General features: G+C 42.5%; 1 protein-coding gene across 3 annotated transcripts in view; it reads left to right on the forward strand.

Moving 5' to 3' along the window:
* The first annotated feature begins 11822 nt into the window (after positions 1 to 11822).
* MYLK (myosin light chain kinase) overlaps positions 11823 to 17472 on the forward strand; it is a 221525-nt gene continuing 215875 nt past the window's right edge. For 2 of the 3 annotated variants that reach the window (XM_075152847.1, XM_075152848.1), the window contains exon 1: positions 11823 to 12070. In XM_075152847.1, the coding sequence (XP_075008948.1) occupies positions 11908 to 12070 (163 nt within the window). In that variant the 5' untranslated portion in view covers positions 11823 to 11907. The remainder of the gene's footprint in view (positions 12071 to 17472) is intronic. The other variant, XM_075152849.1, reaches the window with a different exon arrangement.

Genomic DNA, 17472 nt, shown 5'->3' on the forward strand with positions numbered 1-17472 from the left:
CCATTGATCTATTTGCAACTTTTATATAATATTTACTTTTTAATGTCTTAGTACGGGTTTCTTCTTCATCACCTGGAACCAGTGGGAAGATTGGTTAGCCCCAAAAGACAATTTAGAGATCGCTTCTAAAAATTAAAATGGCTTTGACAATCAGTGCTGTCTGCAGTGGGTATCCATCTAATGAGAACTGCACTTAGACACTCCTGACTTTTGATCAGTATTGTCCTATGCTGGAATAAATCTGGAAACATAGAAATGAAAAGCTGCTACTTCTGTAACCATTCTCTTGAGCTATCCCAAAACCACTTAAAATTATTTTTATTGTGAAGTTACTTTTCTGTGAAAATGGAGTAAAGATAAAAATAACTTTGAGCTCTAACACCCTGCCTGCCCTGTGTATGCCTGTTTTGTCTAGACTGTGAGCAACGAGAACCAGACACCATCTGAAATGTTAATTTAGTTTATTAAGGAAATGAGGCTTATATGATCCTGGTATCTGTCTGTGTCCCCTTAATGACTTTTGAACTCATTGTCTGATTTCAAGCTGAGGTGACCGAAGTGGGGGAACAACAAGATAATTAATCTACTACAAGCTTCGTGAAAATTGGAAGTTGGATAGAAGAGACAGAGCTATAAATGCCCTGAAAGCCTACTGCAAGAATGCACACGTAGTCTGAGATTAAAGAATCCATAAGTAAAGATCTCTTATAAATTTCCCCTCTGCAGGGAAAACCCTAGAATCTGAAATTGCAGTTGGTCAAGAAATACAAAGAAAGAGCAACCCAAGCTTTATTAGTCTGGTGCCCAGGGAATTAGTCTGCTTATCTGCTGACAACCAGCAATGCATCCTGCCATGCACAGGAGGAGCTAACACTACAGTGTGACAGGGATCAGATTGTCCTGCTGCTGGGCTGGGGATCAGCCACCGAGGCTGGGGTTGGCAGCCTGCAGAGCTGGCACAGCTTGGAACAGACGGCATAAATGCTGTGTGAAAACTGAGTGTTTACTGTAAGTGTACTCGCTTGGATTTGGCTGCCAAAAATTTAGGAACTAGAAGGGCATAAAGCAGCCTGTGACAAAAGTACTTCTTTTGATCAGAGGTGACTTGAATACCCAATGTTTCACTGCAGGGCTGCAGAGAAAAGAGATGCCAACTTTGACATCTGCAGATTCTCTGCTGCAAGGAAGACAATTAAGCTATTTTTAAAAGACTCTTTTCCTAGACTGGGTGAAAGGAAGAGCATAACTGGTACTAAGAAGCTGCCCCTGGAACTGTAGTTCATAGTGACACTGTACTGGAAGAGCAGTGCTGTGAGCGAGTGCAAGCAGATATGGTATATTTTACACAGAGCATGTGGGGTGGGACCAGGAAGACGAACAGAGAAAGATGTGAGAAAAAAGTGGTTGCGTTTCTTTTTGGTCCTATATGTATCTCTGGGCTGTTACTCATTTTTGTGCTCAGTCTCTCCCCATTTTCAGCCCAAATGTTCAGGGACACTCTGAAGTCATCCCGTACTTAGCTTAAGGGTGAACACGTGGCAGAGTCAGCTGCTTTTCATCTACTTTCTTTCTCCTTGGGGAGCCCTGTTCCGCTTCTAGCAGAGAAGGGAACCCTTCCTCTGAAGATGGAGGAGAAGGTCTAACACCAGGAGTGAAAATTCAGCTGTGCATATGCTGATGGTGTTGTGCCAGGCTTGCAGGCACGCAAAGCAGTTCATTAGCCCAAAAAAATAATGTTTCCTAGGTGTCACATTAAAAATGCAACTGTGTCCTCTGCAACTGCTAACAGTATAACAATAATTGTCATGTAGCAAGCTCTGATCGTTGTTATTTTCTGGTAGATGGAGCTCACTGATCCCTTCTGTCAGCCAGCTGCTGCTTTGGAAGTTGTCTAGACAGGGAATGATTTCATTTAGAGTATAGTTAATTCATTTTCTATCCATGATGAAAACTAGGCTCACCTGCACGCTGCCCTACATCATCTTCTTCAAAGCACTCCGCCGATGTAACAGGCCACATTTAGCCGACCACCTGGTTTGTAACCGGGGTTTTTTATTCCATCAGTCACGAGAGGGCACTGTTAAACATGGTCTCCCTCTTCTCCACCCGAGGGGTTGCCAGCAGGAAGATTACAGAGTTTGTAATATCTTAATGCCTTGGAGCTATGCAAACAGTTATACTTTTCAAAGTTATGCTTTAGACCTGCCTCCTCTGGTGGTGTAAGACACCAACAGCAGAAGGAAATATTAATTGTGTATTTACTAATAAGGAACATGACCATTGTAATTTACTCACTGCTTTGCAATCGGAAAAAAGGAACAAGAACTTGTCTCGTGTAGTTCTCAGCCCTGCACCCAGATTCTAGGCATCCCTTAACCTTCCCTGGGGAGGAGATGGAAGAAGTGGGTAGGGTGTTTTTGTAACACACAAAATTTAAGCCAACACAAATTACTCTTCTGTTTCTTTTTCTTATAAGCTGTAATGGACATGCAGTAGCCAATATTTGTTTAAAATAAATTTTCTCAACACAAGGCAAGATTACGGAACTCCCTGCTACAGGACACGCTGGGATCAGAGAACCAGCATGACTTGAAAGAGTCTGAATGTGTCCGTGGACACCAGCAAACGCTGAGTCTTCAAAATTAACACAATTAATTTTAAAAGGGTATTAGTAATTATTTTGTAGCTTAAGTGATCTCTTTAGAGAAGCCATGTAGGGGCTTGCTGTTATACGTTGCTTACTACATGGTGATTGTGCTACTCTGGAAAGTTCCAGGTAGGTGGCACCTAACGTGGCTGCACCATCATCAGCGCCAAGCTACGCGGGCAGTCTCTCTGCCCAGCTCTTTCTTCACAGTGCCGCGTAGACAAACCCTACATCCTATAGTATCCCTCTGTTAAAGCTTGTACCTGGAGCATTACCCCACAGGCTGTGAGGGTAACAAATACTGATTTGGCATCCCCAGGTTTTCAAGGAATCATTTGTTTCCTAATTGGTAAAATTTCCCTTGTGCTGACTAAGCTTCTTGTCAGGCAAAGTAATATCAAGCGAATTCTAGATTTCAAGCAAAGAGAAGCAGGGACCAAAATGTTCTCTATTGCTTTTACTTTTTACTATTGCTATTCCTCATTTTAAGCATCTGAAATGCTGTTTATATCACTGCCCATGTGCCAAAGTTCTTAAATAACTGCTTGTTTGTCCCATGAGCAACTGGAGGCCTTCACACTTAGTTCTCTAAGTGCTTTCTCCTCCCTCATTCCCAGTAGGTTAAGACGTGTATGAATAAAATACACAAATGTGTAACATAAAAATGCTTTGGAAAAGGTTGCGTTTAGTAAAGCAAATGGCCTGACTTTGGGCAATTGGTTATTTGTACTGCAGGAGGCCTGTGAAGCCCCACTGGGCGAAGTATTTTCATAGGTCTATAAAAGAAAAGACTTTGCTTTGGAAGGAGCTGGGGAACACCTTGTGTCCTCCTTGTGTTACAGCCTAGAAATGGAGTTTGAGTGTGAATTGCCTCTTTTATCTGGAGTCAATGAGCTCAGATAAGTGGCCAGACTGTAACTTTCTTTGGTGTCCCAAAACGTTCCTGTAGTTATTTCCTTGCTTAATTTCTCCAAAGGCTATATTGACACTTAGAAACAGGATTAATTCCTAGCTTCTGCTGTTGCTGGTAGAGCTGAGAATTGCATATACTGCCTTTAGGGGTGCTATGATGGTCTTACTCTTTCTATGAATGATGCTGTTTACTGAGTTTGGACAGGTGAGTGCCATTCACTGTATGAAGAAAGGTACGGTAAGAATACAGTAAGAAGGCAGACCTTGGCTTAAAGTAAATGACGCTTCATCTTCTAGCTATAGGAAGAAAAGCTGGAAATGTTTTTAAAGATCTTTTAAAGAAAAACTTGGTCCTGCAAAAGGAAGCTGGACTCCAAAATAGAAAGTCGGTGGCAATTTTGCAGGGGGAGGAGTCCCTAGATGGACTGTAAACTTCCAACCTTCTCTCCGAGTCTGAGAACTTATTGTGTCTATGGTAAGTATTTGCTCACTGGCTACATGCTTTTAAATGCTGTGGTGGGAGAAGTGGATTTGAAGCAAACATATGAAATGTTCATGGTCTTGTGTAATTCTTGGTATGTTGACAGAGCAGTAATGAAAGACTGTTTCAGCTGACCAGTTGGAATACAGATAGAGAATATGCATGTGGTAAGGAGATCTGCATTCAATTACTGTCCTACCACAGACTGGCTGCAGAGAAGACAATTATTCTGTGCCTCAGTTCCCTAATTCTAAAACAATGGTATTCCTTTGTCTGACTTGCCTACTTAGATGAGATGCTCCTTAGGGCACTGATTGTCTCTTAAAATGTTTTATCAGTTAATACAAAGCAGCTCTGATCATTTGAGTGCTACTGGAATTCTATTGCTCCTAATCAGAAAAAGTGGTTAATTAGTTATTTGTTATCTCTGGGTTTCATTTTTGTTTTCTTTACCTAATCTTGGCAACAATGCTTTATTCTTGGATAACAACATCACATAGTACTTTTGGAAAACTGTCTTACATGATGTCTTTATTTCTCTTTAATCCCATTCCATCAAAATTCAAGAATATCAGCAATGGTAGTCCAAATTCCCATGGAATAGGACCATGCAGATAATTTTTTTCTTAGACTAAAAAATTTTGTTATAAACACATATGATTACCACTGCAGAGCTGTTTCATTGCCAGTTAGCCCCCTGTGCATAAAGATAGGTTGATGCTTTCAGTATAAATTTGAGATGCCAAAATGTCACTAGCCTAGGTGAATTTTAATGCAGTCTCTTGTGCATGTGTGTTATTCACATTAAAAATATCACTTTGGCACAGAAGCCACTTGGGCTGACTTAAAAATGTTTGACCCGATAACGAGAAGACGTAACAGTCACTGGAAGCATTTCCAACTTGGGATATTTAATTAGACCTTATGACTGAAAATTCTTATGATCATCAGAAGATCAACATTCCAACATATTCCTGGTTATGTTTATTAAATATTCCCTTTTTTGGTCCTAAGTGCGAATGTTTGGAAAAATGTTAAGTTAATACAACCCACTTGACTTCACTGGCACATTTTACAAAAGGAGGAGGAAAAAATGTGGAAGCCACTGAAAACTAAAGAGCTCTTGCTTTGGAGAAAAACAAAGTTCAAGCCAATGCTACAGACTGGCTGGAACTCTTCCACAGTTTTAAAAGGAAAAGACCCTATTGAAGACTCTTTTCACAAAACTCTTTTGCTTCCTTTGAATAAAAGAGGAACCAAGCACACTTAACACTGTGTAAAACACATTTCTTTCAGAGAAGCCAGCTTTATCTTCAAGTCCCAGCTAGTTAATCTGTTCAAACTCATTTTTAACTTAAAGTCTTAGAAATTTGACACACCACAGGGTCTTAAAGTTTTTAGTCTAGACGGAATTTGCTGACAATACTCTCAGCTAGGGCACTGATATAGCAGGATTGGTTTCTCTCATTATGTTTGCTAAGAATAAATGTTTTTCTCTCTCAGGGAAAAAGAAGGAAGGGGACAAGTAAAGAATTTATTTTCTCTCTCCCTAGATCTGTAAACTGTACTAAACTACTACATCTGTATGGTGTCTTCAGATGCCTGTGCCGTCTGTGCATGATGTGCAAATACAGTTGTTTTGGAAGTGTCTGGGAAATCCTGTATGAAGCATTCCCCTCCACGAGTTGCATGTTTTCACCTGCTCTGCAATAGAGGTCTAGCTATAAATCCAGAAGCCGAGGTATATATACAGTGTAATTGGGGTTGGCTTCCAAAATATAGATGGTGAACTATTTATGTGGAACTCCTGCTGTGGGTGGTTGGCAATCCCAAATGTGCACCGGAGCATGGTCAGAGATGTGTTGCATTTCCAGGTAACTATAATACCCTCTTGCATTTCCACTGTTTGAGTATTGGTTGATAATTGCAACAGAATTTCCTGGCAAAAACTTTTAATTACAAATGCTATGTTACTCTCCTATAACTGCTGAAGTTACCAAATCTGAGCTTTGACAAATAACTTTATTGCCATGAATTAGACAACCTTCAAATATACCTTCTCAGTTTATCATGTTTACTTCTTCAGTGTAACAGATTTGTGTTATATGAGACTTACCAGCAGTTGTTTTTATCACACTGTTCTTACCTTTCATTCCCAAGGGTTAGACTGTGTGCATGGCACTCTTAAGGTTTGGATTTAAAAAAAAAAAAAAAAAAAAAAGAAAAAAGAAAGGGGGAAAAAAAAGCAAGAATATTGTGCGCCTCTGTAATCATGCTGTAGCCATGTAGCCATTACCAGTACTTCTTTCTTTAGGCTAGAAATTGAGATTAGAGACTGAAGGTTGTAATAAAAGTAAATTATATTCTGTAGTTAGCTTGGCTGGTCTCTGTACGGAATGGGAATGGGCACTAACTGCATATGTAATGGAAGCTCTCTAGTTCTCGGCTATTACTTGAGCAGAACATAAGTATGCTCTGGTAGGAATGGTTAATAAGCATATTTGCTGAATTTTTCCAGCCTCTGATTCATCTCAGAATCCCCTGTCCATTTGAACTTAGTTCTGCTGAAGTGAGAGTTTCAGGACAAAAAGCTGTGTCTTCCCCATATGTGCAGGTACTATCTGTTTCCATTTCATGAAGAAAAGGATAAAGCTAACTGCATGATGCAGAGTGGCAATATTGTCTTTCTATTAATTGTCTTTATAGTGATCCATTCATTCGTAGGGACAATCTAGCCTCAGTCAGTACCTGTTTCTCAAAGCCTTTTTGCATAACACAGAGTAACCGCTCCCTTTGTCCATCACTCGACTGGCGTGAAAACCAATAGTACTCTGCTGATGGATTTCATTCAGCAACAGTCAGAAGTAGTTAATGTTTTTAATGCTTTAATGTATGAAAGTGGAAGTTCTCTGCCACCACCAGTGGCTTTAGAAAAATGATGGTGCAGAATTTTTTGCAGTCCAACCAAATATTTGGTCTGCTAGTCTGAACGGTTTGTTACTTTGAAAGACAACTCGTACATTTTAGCTGCTATTAAAATCAGTGAAATTGCTAGTTTTTCCTTGTTTATGCCGCTAGCTTATACATTATTCCAACCTCTAAATACAAGAGGATAAAACAGATGCTGAGTTTCCAAATCTGTAATTTCCCCAACGGCCAAATGCTTACAGCCCTGTTGCCTTTTTCCAACAAACCTAGCAGTGTAAAGACTCAGATACCTGTACATGTTACCAGATATGCATAAACTGCCTATGCGGTCTTTTGCTGACACATCTAATTCATTTTTCTTGCTCCTGAGCTGAGTGAACTAATGCTGGCCTAAACGTTATATGTCAATGTTAGTACTACGTTGTGTCTGACCTCTTGGCTTCCTCCCTCCTTAGGTACTCAATCTCTATTTGCAGCATGAAACTCGGAGGCTTCTCAATGCTTTCTATGTTCATGGTCAGCAAAGACACAAGCAGGATGGGGGATGATAATTTAGTCTGCCTGCAGATTTGGGAAGATATTATAGTGGCTCACTTTTAGAAGATTATCTTCTAATCTCAAGAGGCTTAGAAGCTGCATTGCTTTTTAAAATGAGTGCTTACATTCTGCAAAAAACAGGCACTTGTATGCCAGAAAGAGAAAAGAAAGAACTGGCTCTGGGAAATGGATGAATGTGTTCCTCCCCAACAAAGTTACTTCTTAAGCATCTGATTCTACCAGTTTCTCTGCTTAATAAGGGATCATATCAAGAACAAACCCTATACTTAAGCAACTTCTGGAGCAGAAGTTTAAGTGAGAAGGAAGCACATATAAAAGTGCAATTTTATTTAGGCACCTTCTGAACTTTATCCTGAAAGGAGCCGAAAAGATTTTACAGAAAGATTGCAAGTGAGAGAATGAATCAGGAAGAAAGCACAAGGCAAAAGGAGAGGTTATCTTTACTCCCTTTATGCAGCTCTGCTCCTTGTACTCCTAATCACCTGATAATCATCTGAACCCTATAGTTCAGCTTCAGTAACTCGCTTTTCCAAACACTTCAGCTGGGTAACTTCATCCTTCATTTGTTTCCTGTGCCTTGCCCTACAGAAGCTATATAAGCTCTCTGAGGGTTTTGCTGGCTACAGACCGTGGCTTGTAGGCTACAAAAATCTAAATGTAGGTCAAGATGAATTGAAATCTTTTAAATATAGCCAGCCGCTGTTTCCTAAACATCTCCCTGGAGCAGCTGCATGAAGGATGTTTACAATTAAAAAAAAAAAACTCAGGCCGCCAGCTAAGAATGCACAGGATTATTCTCGTCAGCAGCATTCATTAAATGTCATATCTGAACATTCATTATCTTGAGCTTGATCTGATTTAGGATCAGCATCTGAAGAAGTGGCACTATTGACTTCCAGCATTCTAGAGGGCTCTCAGGACAAAGGCCCAACTAGAAGATAAACAGTCCTAGCAAGGACTCTGGGGAGAAACTCTGACAGGACACGGAGTGTTATGTCATACTGGCTTCTACTAGGACGGGAGATCCCGCACTTTTTTTTTTTCCCCTTCTTGATCCGACTTGTGTAATCAAAGAAACAGTAAAAAAGAGAGAGAAATATGTGAGCTCTGCTGAGAATGAGTCAATCCCTTGAAACCCAGCAGGGGCACCGTCTGCTCTCCTTATGGAGCTCAGTGGCTTTCATCCTGATTCAAGTGTCTCCTACTCCTCCCTCTCAGCTGAAGGCAGATGTGGGTTCACTGGCAACACGAGGCCTTGTTCTTTGTGAGTGTTTAAGGCCTGAGCAATCATTTTAAATTGAAAGCAGAGATGGTGATGCTATTACAAGATTGTCTAGAGCAGCAATTCCCAACTGGTAAGACATGAGAACATTTACAAGAAAGAAGTTTCATGAAGTCTAGGCTAGAAATCAGCAAAGAAAAGCATAAGCATGATGCAGAGCAGCATCTGCTTGGAATGAACGCTTCAAAATGTTGAGAAGAAAACTCTTTCCCAAAAGGTGTTGCCAGTACAGACTTTGGTCAGCTGTGGCATGGAGAAGTTCGTGCCAGGCTCTGCGTGGCTATCTCAGGGTTTCATGTTCTTTCCGTATTCTAATGCCAAATACACATTTATCTGCAGAAAGTTCATATAACAAGCATCTTTCTTTCAACAGCTCATGTGCCAATGGGTATGTAGCTGTCGGATTCTCTGTGTGCGCACTACCATTTGAAATCAACTGTAGATAGAGAGCCATGCACTTCAGCAGAGATCTGGGATGTATATCCATTTGTTTTGGACTAAAGAGAAACACATCTGTACAGTCCAGAATATGCCACCACCATGCACTGGGGAGGAAAAAGCCTAGGAGTAACAGTCTGGCTGCATGTAATTAGCATAGTATGTATGTACAGTTGAATGCTAATGGTGTTACCTGGCACCAGATTACCTGTGAAGTAAACTGGCTAATAGCTGTCTTCAAAATTTATTTGTACCAACTCATAGGTTTACTTTACTTTACAGATATTCTTAAAATTTCCTTGAAACTCTGTTGTGACTTCACAGAAAAGAAAACCTGAAGAGGGAGGTTCAACAGAGCCCGTGAAAACTGAGGTATTCAGAACCTCTGAAAAGAAAGTCACTTTTCTTTAGGACTCCCATTTCAGTGATTCAGGTTAAAAAAAAAAAAAAATAAGAAAAAAAGGCTCTGTTTATCTTTTTTCGAAGTCCCAGAGCCTTTTAAACAGGAAAAGCATCTTGTGCACTAACAGATAGTCAATCTAAGGGAATGAGGACTAAGAAAAGTATCACTGCCAGCACACAACTTCTTCTTGAAGAGGCAGCAGCAATTCCTCCTAGTTCACTCACTTGGTACCGCACCTGGAAGAGAAAGAGTCAAAAGGGATGGCTACAACTTTTCATGGACTCATACTGGTAACTGCTCTCAGCCTGTGCTGAGAGCTTGTGCTCAGTAAGACAAACGACGTACCGGGAAAAGGCAACATCTTGCACTGCCTCCTTGTACAGCCTACTCAGGTTGCAGGACACATCCTCTATCAATGGCTGAAAAATTCACCTCAGAATCAAAATGAAAAACGTTGAGATCTCTGCAAATATAAAACTCCTGACTTTGTGCAGCAAAGTACAGCTTTGCTGTGACTTGCTTATCTTGGCCACGTTTTTCTGAGTTGACTGCTATTGAGTGGAAACAGAGTGAGGGGAGAAAAAGAGTTAGAGCCTGGACTGTGGTTTGCTCCATCACCCCTAGAGGTATTTTAGAGTCTGGTGAGGAAGCAAGTTCTCTGCAGCTTGTGCTTTCCCTTTTCTGTAGCAGTTCAGAACCACATTTTAAGATACCTAGCAGTAATTTAATCGCAGCACAGAAGAATGCAAGATGACAGAAAGGAAAGGCTTTATCTATAGAATCTGGGCTTTTGGTGTGTCTATCCCCATATGTGTTTATCATCTGGCTATAAATCAATTTCAGATAAAAAGTCTTTTTTTTTTGTATTTTTAAATGTGTAAATAAAGACTTTTAAAAGTACTAGAGTAAAAAGGCTTTAAGTTTGCAATGTACCTGGATTTCCCTACCCCTCTCCTTCAGGGTCTCTAGTTTCACATTATAGACAGCAGTTCTAAGGTCTTAGTATTGAAGAGGATTCAGTTTGTCCCCATCTCTCATTTGCTCTTCCTTCTACACTACTTTAGCACTTAACACAATTAACTGTAAACGGTTTATTAAACTAAATCCCCTGCCCCAGATCTGGACGTCCCTGGGCAGATGTGCCGGTGCACGAGCCCTAGCCAGGCGCTGGGGGTGGGGTGGGGGAGGCAGAGGGCAGCCCTGAGTCCCCTGTGTGCCTGAGAGTGCCCCATTGCTGCTATCGGGGTATTGGGTGGCAGGGCTGCAGCTCCATACAGACCCCTACACTCTCCATACATACTCATATGCACACCCCTGTAAACACACCCCTTAGGCATCCTATCCAAGTCCCATACAGACCTTCACATACATCCTCTATGCACTTCCCCTTTATGCAAGTCATACACTCACCCCAGAAAACATATATACGTCCCATACATATTTCATGCACATCCCATGCAAGCCCAAAAACAAACCCCTCTATGCTTCCCCATTACATGCACCCCATACAGTCCCCATACACACACTGCCTACAACCCCCATATGCACCTTTTCTGTCTACACCCCCCATACACACCTCACACAGCCACCACATCCCCGTACACTCTTCTGTACGCATCTCATGTAGCACCCACATGCACCCCTATACACTCCTCATACACCCCCACGTACACGGCTCTATACGCTCCCCCATACCTAGCCGCCCCACAGGTGCGGGGCTGCCCCAGGGTGGCCGGTCCCTCCCCGCCGCCTCCGCCGCTCGCTGTGGCGGGCCCGGGGCTCCCCCCGGCCCCGCGGCCGCTGCCTAATAAGGCTCCGAGGCGGCCGCCAGCCCGCGCTGGCGGGGCAGGGAAGGAGTTAAAGGGAGCCGCGCCGACCGCAGTGAGTATCGCCGTCGGGCACCGCTTCCCCCGCGGGCTCCGCGCTTCCCCCGCTCCCGGAGCGCGCGGGGCCGCGGCTGCGAGCCGAGCCGAGCCGAGCGGCAGGTGGGCTGCGGCCGGAGGCGCCGGTCCGGGGCTGGGGGAGCTCGGCGGCGGGGTGGCTCCGGCAGCGCTTCCCGGATCCGCGGGGCTCTCCCTGCCGGCTGCGCCCCGGGACGCGGAGGGAAGCCCGGGGGCGGGCACGGGTGGGGGGCACTGGGGCACCCTCCGGAGGGGGAGGTGGAGTAGGCGGAGAAGGAGGAGGGAAACCTGCTTCCTCAGAGGGACGAGGTAGCCGCGCTGCAGTGGGCCAGCCCAGCGGCGCGGGCTGGCGGGCACATGCCGGGCTTGGAGCATCGGAGCCGCGGGTCTCCTGCGGGTGTCTCAACCCAGCTGCCATCCCTTCCCCTGCAAGAGCGTCAGCTGGGCTCCTGCAGGGAGAAGTGCTCACCTGCGGCTCCCTTCCCAGAGTGCGTTAATCTGAGAGCAAGCAAACCTGGTAGTAAGTACTTGTCATCTTTTATGTGTGATTTGTTATAGTTTTATTGTTGTCTGTTGGCAGGTAGCAAAGGATTGTTAAGCGCAAGCATTTATAAGCTAGGCTGTAACGATCATCTCTTTGGCTCTCCCTGGGACTTCTGAGCCTTTCAAATATAAGGGTGCGTATGTGGAGGCACATGTAGAAATGTTCCTTCACTGCACATCTACATCTTTCATGTTTCAGACAAAATGTATGTGTCTGTTTTTTGGTTTTTTTTTAAACTTCTGCTGTTCTCAAAGTAATTTGTACTACGTTGCACAACACACTTAAGGTCTCAGAGAAGGATAAATCTTGGTGACACCAGTTAAACATACTGCATAAGGATGGGGGAAGAAGATGAATGCTTAAAATCATTAACTTAGGGGGGGAGGTGAAATCACTTCTCTGCGTGCTGCCTTCACGCTATGGAGCAATACGCTTTTGGGGATTCTTTGCCATTTAATCCTCTTTCCTGTATGTGCACATCTGGACTCTGGCCTGGCACCGCTCCCTGCGCTCAGACTGGAAGGGAGTGGCATGGCAGACTAGCAGAGGCTAGAGACCAGGGATGAAAAGACAGAGAATCCTTCCCTTCTCTTACAGTTTAAAGATACTTTTTAGCCTCAGCCTTCTGCAGAGTAAATGCATAGGAATACTTCTCCCAGATGAGGAAGCAGAATCAAAAGTGTTTTGAAGCCTCGATTATGCTCTCTACAAAGGGAATGGCTGAGAGGATAAGTGCAAATACCTGGTTCCACACATCCTACTTCTGAGGGTTTCCAAGCATTGAACCCTACAGAGGGTGAGCATGGAGTTACATGACATGCAGAAGGCATGCTTCCCACTAAGACTCTCCAAAATGATGCCACCTCTTAGCAGCGTGCTGGAAATACCATTTCTGTCAGCGAAGCTGTAAGCGAAGGAGTAATTCCTCTCACATTTTAAATCCCAAACAGAACGACTATCTCCCTCCCCCTACTTCCTGCACACGTCTTTGTTTTTTTTCCTAATGACTTGCATTATTATTTGCCAAATATGGTATGTGTCTTCCTGTACAACTTTATATTTGCTGAGATGTTCCTGGAACTAGGCTCTAAGAGCACATTTTAGGAGCCTTCCGTTTTTAAACCAGAATTATATTTACTAATAATGTCAGATGGCATGAATAGTTAATTTTCATCTGGCATGTATCCACAGTATTTTGTTTCCTCAAATGATCCTATTCTTCTGTAGCTAGTCGCTACGTGCACTGTAATTTGTAACATAGTGCTCACTATAACACATTTTCATCACACACCTATGTTACACTCATCCTTAGCATTTTGCATTCTGACCCTACAGGACAAGTGTTTTAACTCCAGCAGTAACTGGAGTGACTTTGTTGGTCGCAGTAGAAGAATGTTTGCCACCAGAGGACCAGCCACTAGAAGGATCGGCAGCACGTCCTGTGCTGGTGTGCAATGTGTTAATGGTATTTAATCTGTTTAGAGAGACATGAGCAGAAAGAAAATGACTGGTTTAATACACATCACAGCTAGGATTTTATATGAATGTGGGAGGCTCAGACTAGTTAATATCACTGACCCAATTTTTATTGGTCTTGTAGGGAAATCTTAAAAGGTCTGCTGCAAAGAAAGTTAGAAATCTGATACTTTGCTGTTGCAAGCATCTCTCCATAGCTTTAGTTGCCTTGCTACGTGGTGCAAAGGAGGATGAAGGAAATAAATCAGTGAAGTTCTGTTGGTTTGCTTGTATAATGCTGAAAGGGAATTTATAAAGTCTGAAATAAGCAGTGATTATGTATTGTCATTGGCTTAAGTGTAAGAGGTGCATGATTTTTCACCAGTTTTTGGTCTGTTTTGTGTTCTCCCTGACTCCTCCTTTAAGATCATTAGGACTTCCTCTGGGCGATGGTCCTATTTTTACAGTCAATCAAAATCCATACCAATATCCTTACGCAGGCCAAATAGACTGTATTAGAAAGACTATAAACCAACAGCTACAAATTACTTTCAGAGCCCTCCTAAAACAAAATGCAGATGTAAATAGAGTTCAGAATGGCTCCAAATGCTGCGCCTTAAAGTTGTGGATGTCTAAATCCGGAAAGTGTGCTCAGAAGCTTTGTTTGAGAGCCATGTAGGGAGATAGCTGAAGTTTTTGGTTAGACTCTGGAGAACTGGGAGCCACAGTCTGTGGTTGTTGGACTCTTCTGAGTAGTTTGGGTTCAGGCCTGAGCACGGGCTGGAAGGGATCCTGGACTGTTTCATCCTGTTTTTGCAGAAAGACTCATCTCCTCCTTCATAAACTTGTCAAGTTCATACTAAAATATGCTGCAGTTTGCTTTTGCTGTGTTTAGAGCTGTAATATATAGCTTTTCCAAACTTTACTCCATAGGTATGAGTTAGGAGGTAACAAAGGGTTTTTTTTTTCGCCCTGGCTGGTTAATACCCTCTTCCCTCTGCGAAATTACTCATTTTTAACCTCCCATTGGAAGGTAGGATGTCCTTTCTCTCATTACTCTAGAAACATGTTGCTACACCTGTTGCAGTAGGCTTTTAAAAACTTTTTCTGAGCCTGAATGATGACAGTGGCATCCACTGTTCCAGACAGAATCTTAGCAAGCCTTGTACAGCTACCTTCATGCCCTTCACTGATGGAAATGCTTCCGCGATGTACATTAGGATTACATATGCTGTTTGGATTTCAGCACTGCATGCAGAGAAGATATGATTAATCTATAGTGCTGAAAAGGATTCGTTAGTGAAGCCAGATGGATCCAGGTAGGATGGACTCTGGACTTTTTAAAAAATTTATCACAGCTTTAAATGTCATCTGTGTTGTCTGTGATTACAGTATGGGTTTTGCTAAAATCTGGGTCTTTCCTAAGCAATTGTAAAGGGTCTGCTGAATGTGCTACAGCAAGGTCTGTCTCTAATAATGTCTTCATTAAGCCTCTCTACAAACAGAAGAGTATACTAATTGTCAGACTAACATGTCATTTGGCTCTGTCAACAAGCTACTGAACGCTAACTTATGAATGAAAACTTAAAAGGATCATTTGCAACCTGCTACATGAAAGAAATACCAAAATGAAATGAAAATACATTTATACCTCTGTTGTTGCTGCTGTTGCTATTAAAGGTGATGTAGAATTCCAGTTTAATTTTCCTGAGAATCTTGACTAATTTAATGAACTTTTTTGCCTCTGAAGTTTCAGCAGCTGCTCCCTATATAAAAGCTAGAAATAACTGGTTCTCCTTTAGTAGGAATGAAAAGAGAATTGAGCTCTATAGAAATGAGGAGATTAGAGCTCCATGAGGCATATACCCATTTAATGCTGCTGGAAACCAAACCCGCTCGAATAATCTTAACTCGCACTTCTGGTGAGCAGAAATTCTAGGGGGAAAAAAAAATTCCCTTAGTGACTTATTAACAAAGGCTTTTCAGGTTTACTGGGATTTATCATGTGAGCCTAATCTACCTTTTGTTCATCCAGTTGGCAGGCTTTAAGATTTAAAAGGGTCTGCAGAAACTCCTCCCCCAAACTCCTTATTTAATTAAAGAGGCTTGGTGCATTATTTACCTTTGAGTCTTCCATTTATGTGGGAACAATGAGTTGGGGTTAACATATTGTAAAATATTTGTGAACACTGTATTATAAGCAGAGACAGGGAAAAGAAACAGAAACTCTGGCTATACCTTCAAATTTACACTGACCTATATGGGTTCACTCAGAATGTCTGGAAGTGAGGCCACTCCTACGTAAATACTAAAGTATAAATACAGGTGTGTAACTCTACAACCAATTTCCCTGCCTCTGTAGGCGATTAAAGAGCCTGGATGCGAGTCAGTCTTCATTTGCTTCTATGGGAGCTCTCCAGAGTCATTGGATGTGCAGATGAGGCCTTGCACATACTGGTATTTTATATATTTTGCTTTGATAGTTCAGCAAAGACAGACTGGTAGCTGTAGTTCTCTCACTGGTTCCCCCAGTTTCTTCTCCTCCCCCACTCCATTCATTGCTGTAGTTGTGAGCATCAAGTTGCAGATAAAACGACTTCTGAGAGAGCAATGGGATGCAGCTCTTGCCAAAGGCAATTAAGCACTTAGGATTACAGTGTGCTTTACGAAGCGTGTTCTTGCTGAATCCTTTTCCTCTTCTGCTTGCTGGCACAAAGCAGTTTCTTGGCACTTACCTTGGTTATAACAAGTCTGAGCATTGCTAAACTTCACTACAGCGTGTCAGCTCTCTAAATAAGTCTAGCAAGCTGCAGCGTCTTATGTTTTGAGGATGGTCTTGCTGGTGATTCTTCAGTAAGAGTCAGCTTGACCTCATCACCTCTGCTGTAATTGGATTAAATTCACTCACTTGCCAGGAACATGGCCAGCTGATGGCATATTAATTATTCAGACTGAAGTGCTGTTTTGTATGCACAGGATTCCTGGTGCTAAAGGCATTTTTAGGGCTTGTGATGCAGCTGATATGCCATAGGATACAGAATTATCACCGAGGGACGTTTTCAGTTATTTTCTTCATCAAGCAAGGGTTAAAATGGACCATACATCTGTTTGAAAGTAGAAGATACAACCTGTGAGAAAAGGAAGAGATGCTCTAGTTGCCAGTCTTGTGCATCACTTCTGTTTCTTCTTGTGAAATGTGATAAATTGCTGAGTCCACAGGTGGTCTGAAGCTGCAGACCTCCTGGCTGGGGAAAGCGAGTGATAGCATGTGCTGTTTTACACACCCACTGCAGTTTATTTCTAATTGTTGCACAGCAGGTTAAGACCATTGCTCTGAGTTGTCTTTTTACTGCTTCTTCTGTTATTTTTCAGCTGTCTTGTGATCTGGGGTATTTGCAGAGTGACAGGATGATATCTGAACAGAAAGATGTCCCCAAAATGATACCAGAACTGCGTAGTGGAGGATAATCCGACTGCCAAGCCTGTAGTTTCATCCCAAGACCTTTTATATGCTGTCTAAACCAGTGTAATCCAGCTTGCAGTGGGAAATGCTGCTAAGTAGCAAAAATCACTATCTTGATTGTTAACCTCAGCAAAATATTAAGAGATGAGTGGGTAATGGGGAGACCAAGGACTGAGTTGCAAATACTCTTACAAAGAGGATCAGGATTTGAGTGGCTGGAGAGACACGGTAGTACTTGGTCTGGCATAGACCCTCTGAGATGTTCCAAATAATGGAAGGATCCCCGTTTTGTGAGTTGGCTGTTCTTATCTGCCTGGAAGTATTGCAAGTTTCCTGTTTGCTTCTAAGGCCTACAAGAGTTGTGTTTTGCAGGCAGCACGAGTCAAAGGAAATACAGCTACCAGCTCTTAGTTCTGATCAGGACATTGTTGCATTTGATTTCAAGATGATGTTGTTTTCT

The sequence above is a fragment of the Calonectris borealis genome, chromosome 6, assembly GCF_964195595.1.
Source record: "Calonectris borealis chromosome 6, bCalBor7.hap1.2, whole genome shotgun sequence".
In the NCBI taxonomy this organism is placed as follows: Eukaryota; Metazoa; Chordata; class Aves; order Procellariiformes; family Procellariidae; genus Calonectris; species Calonectris borealis.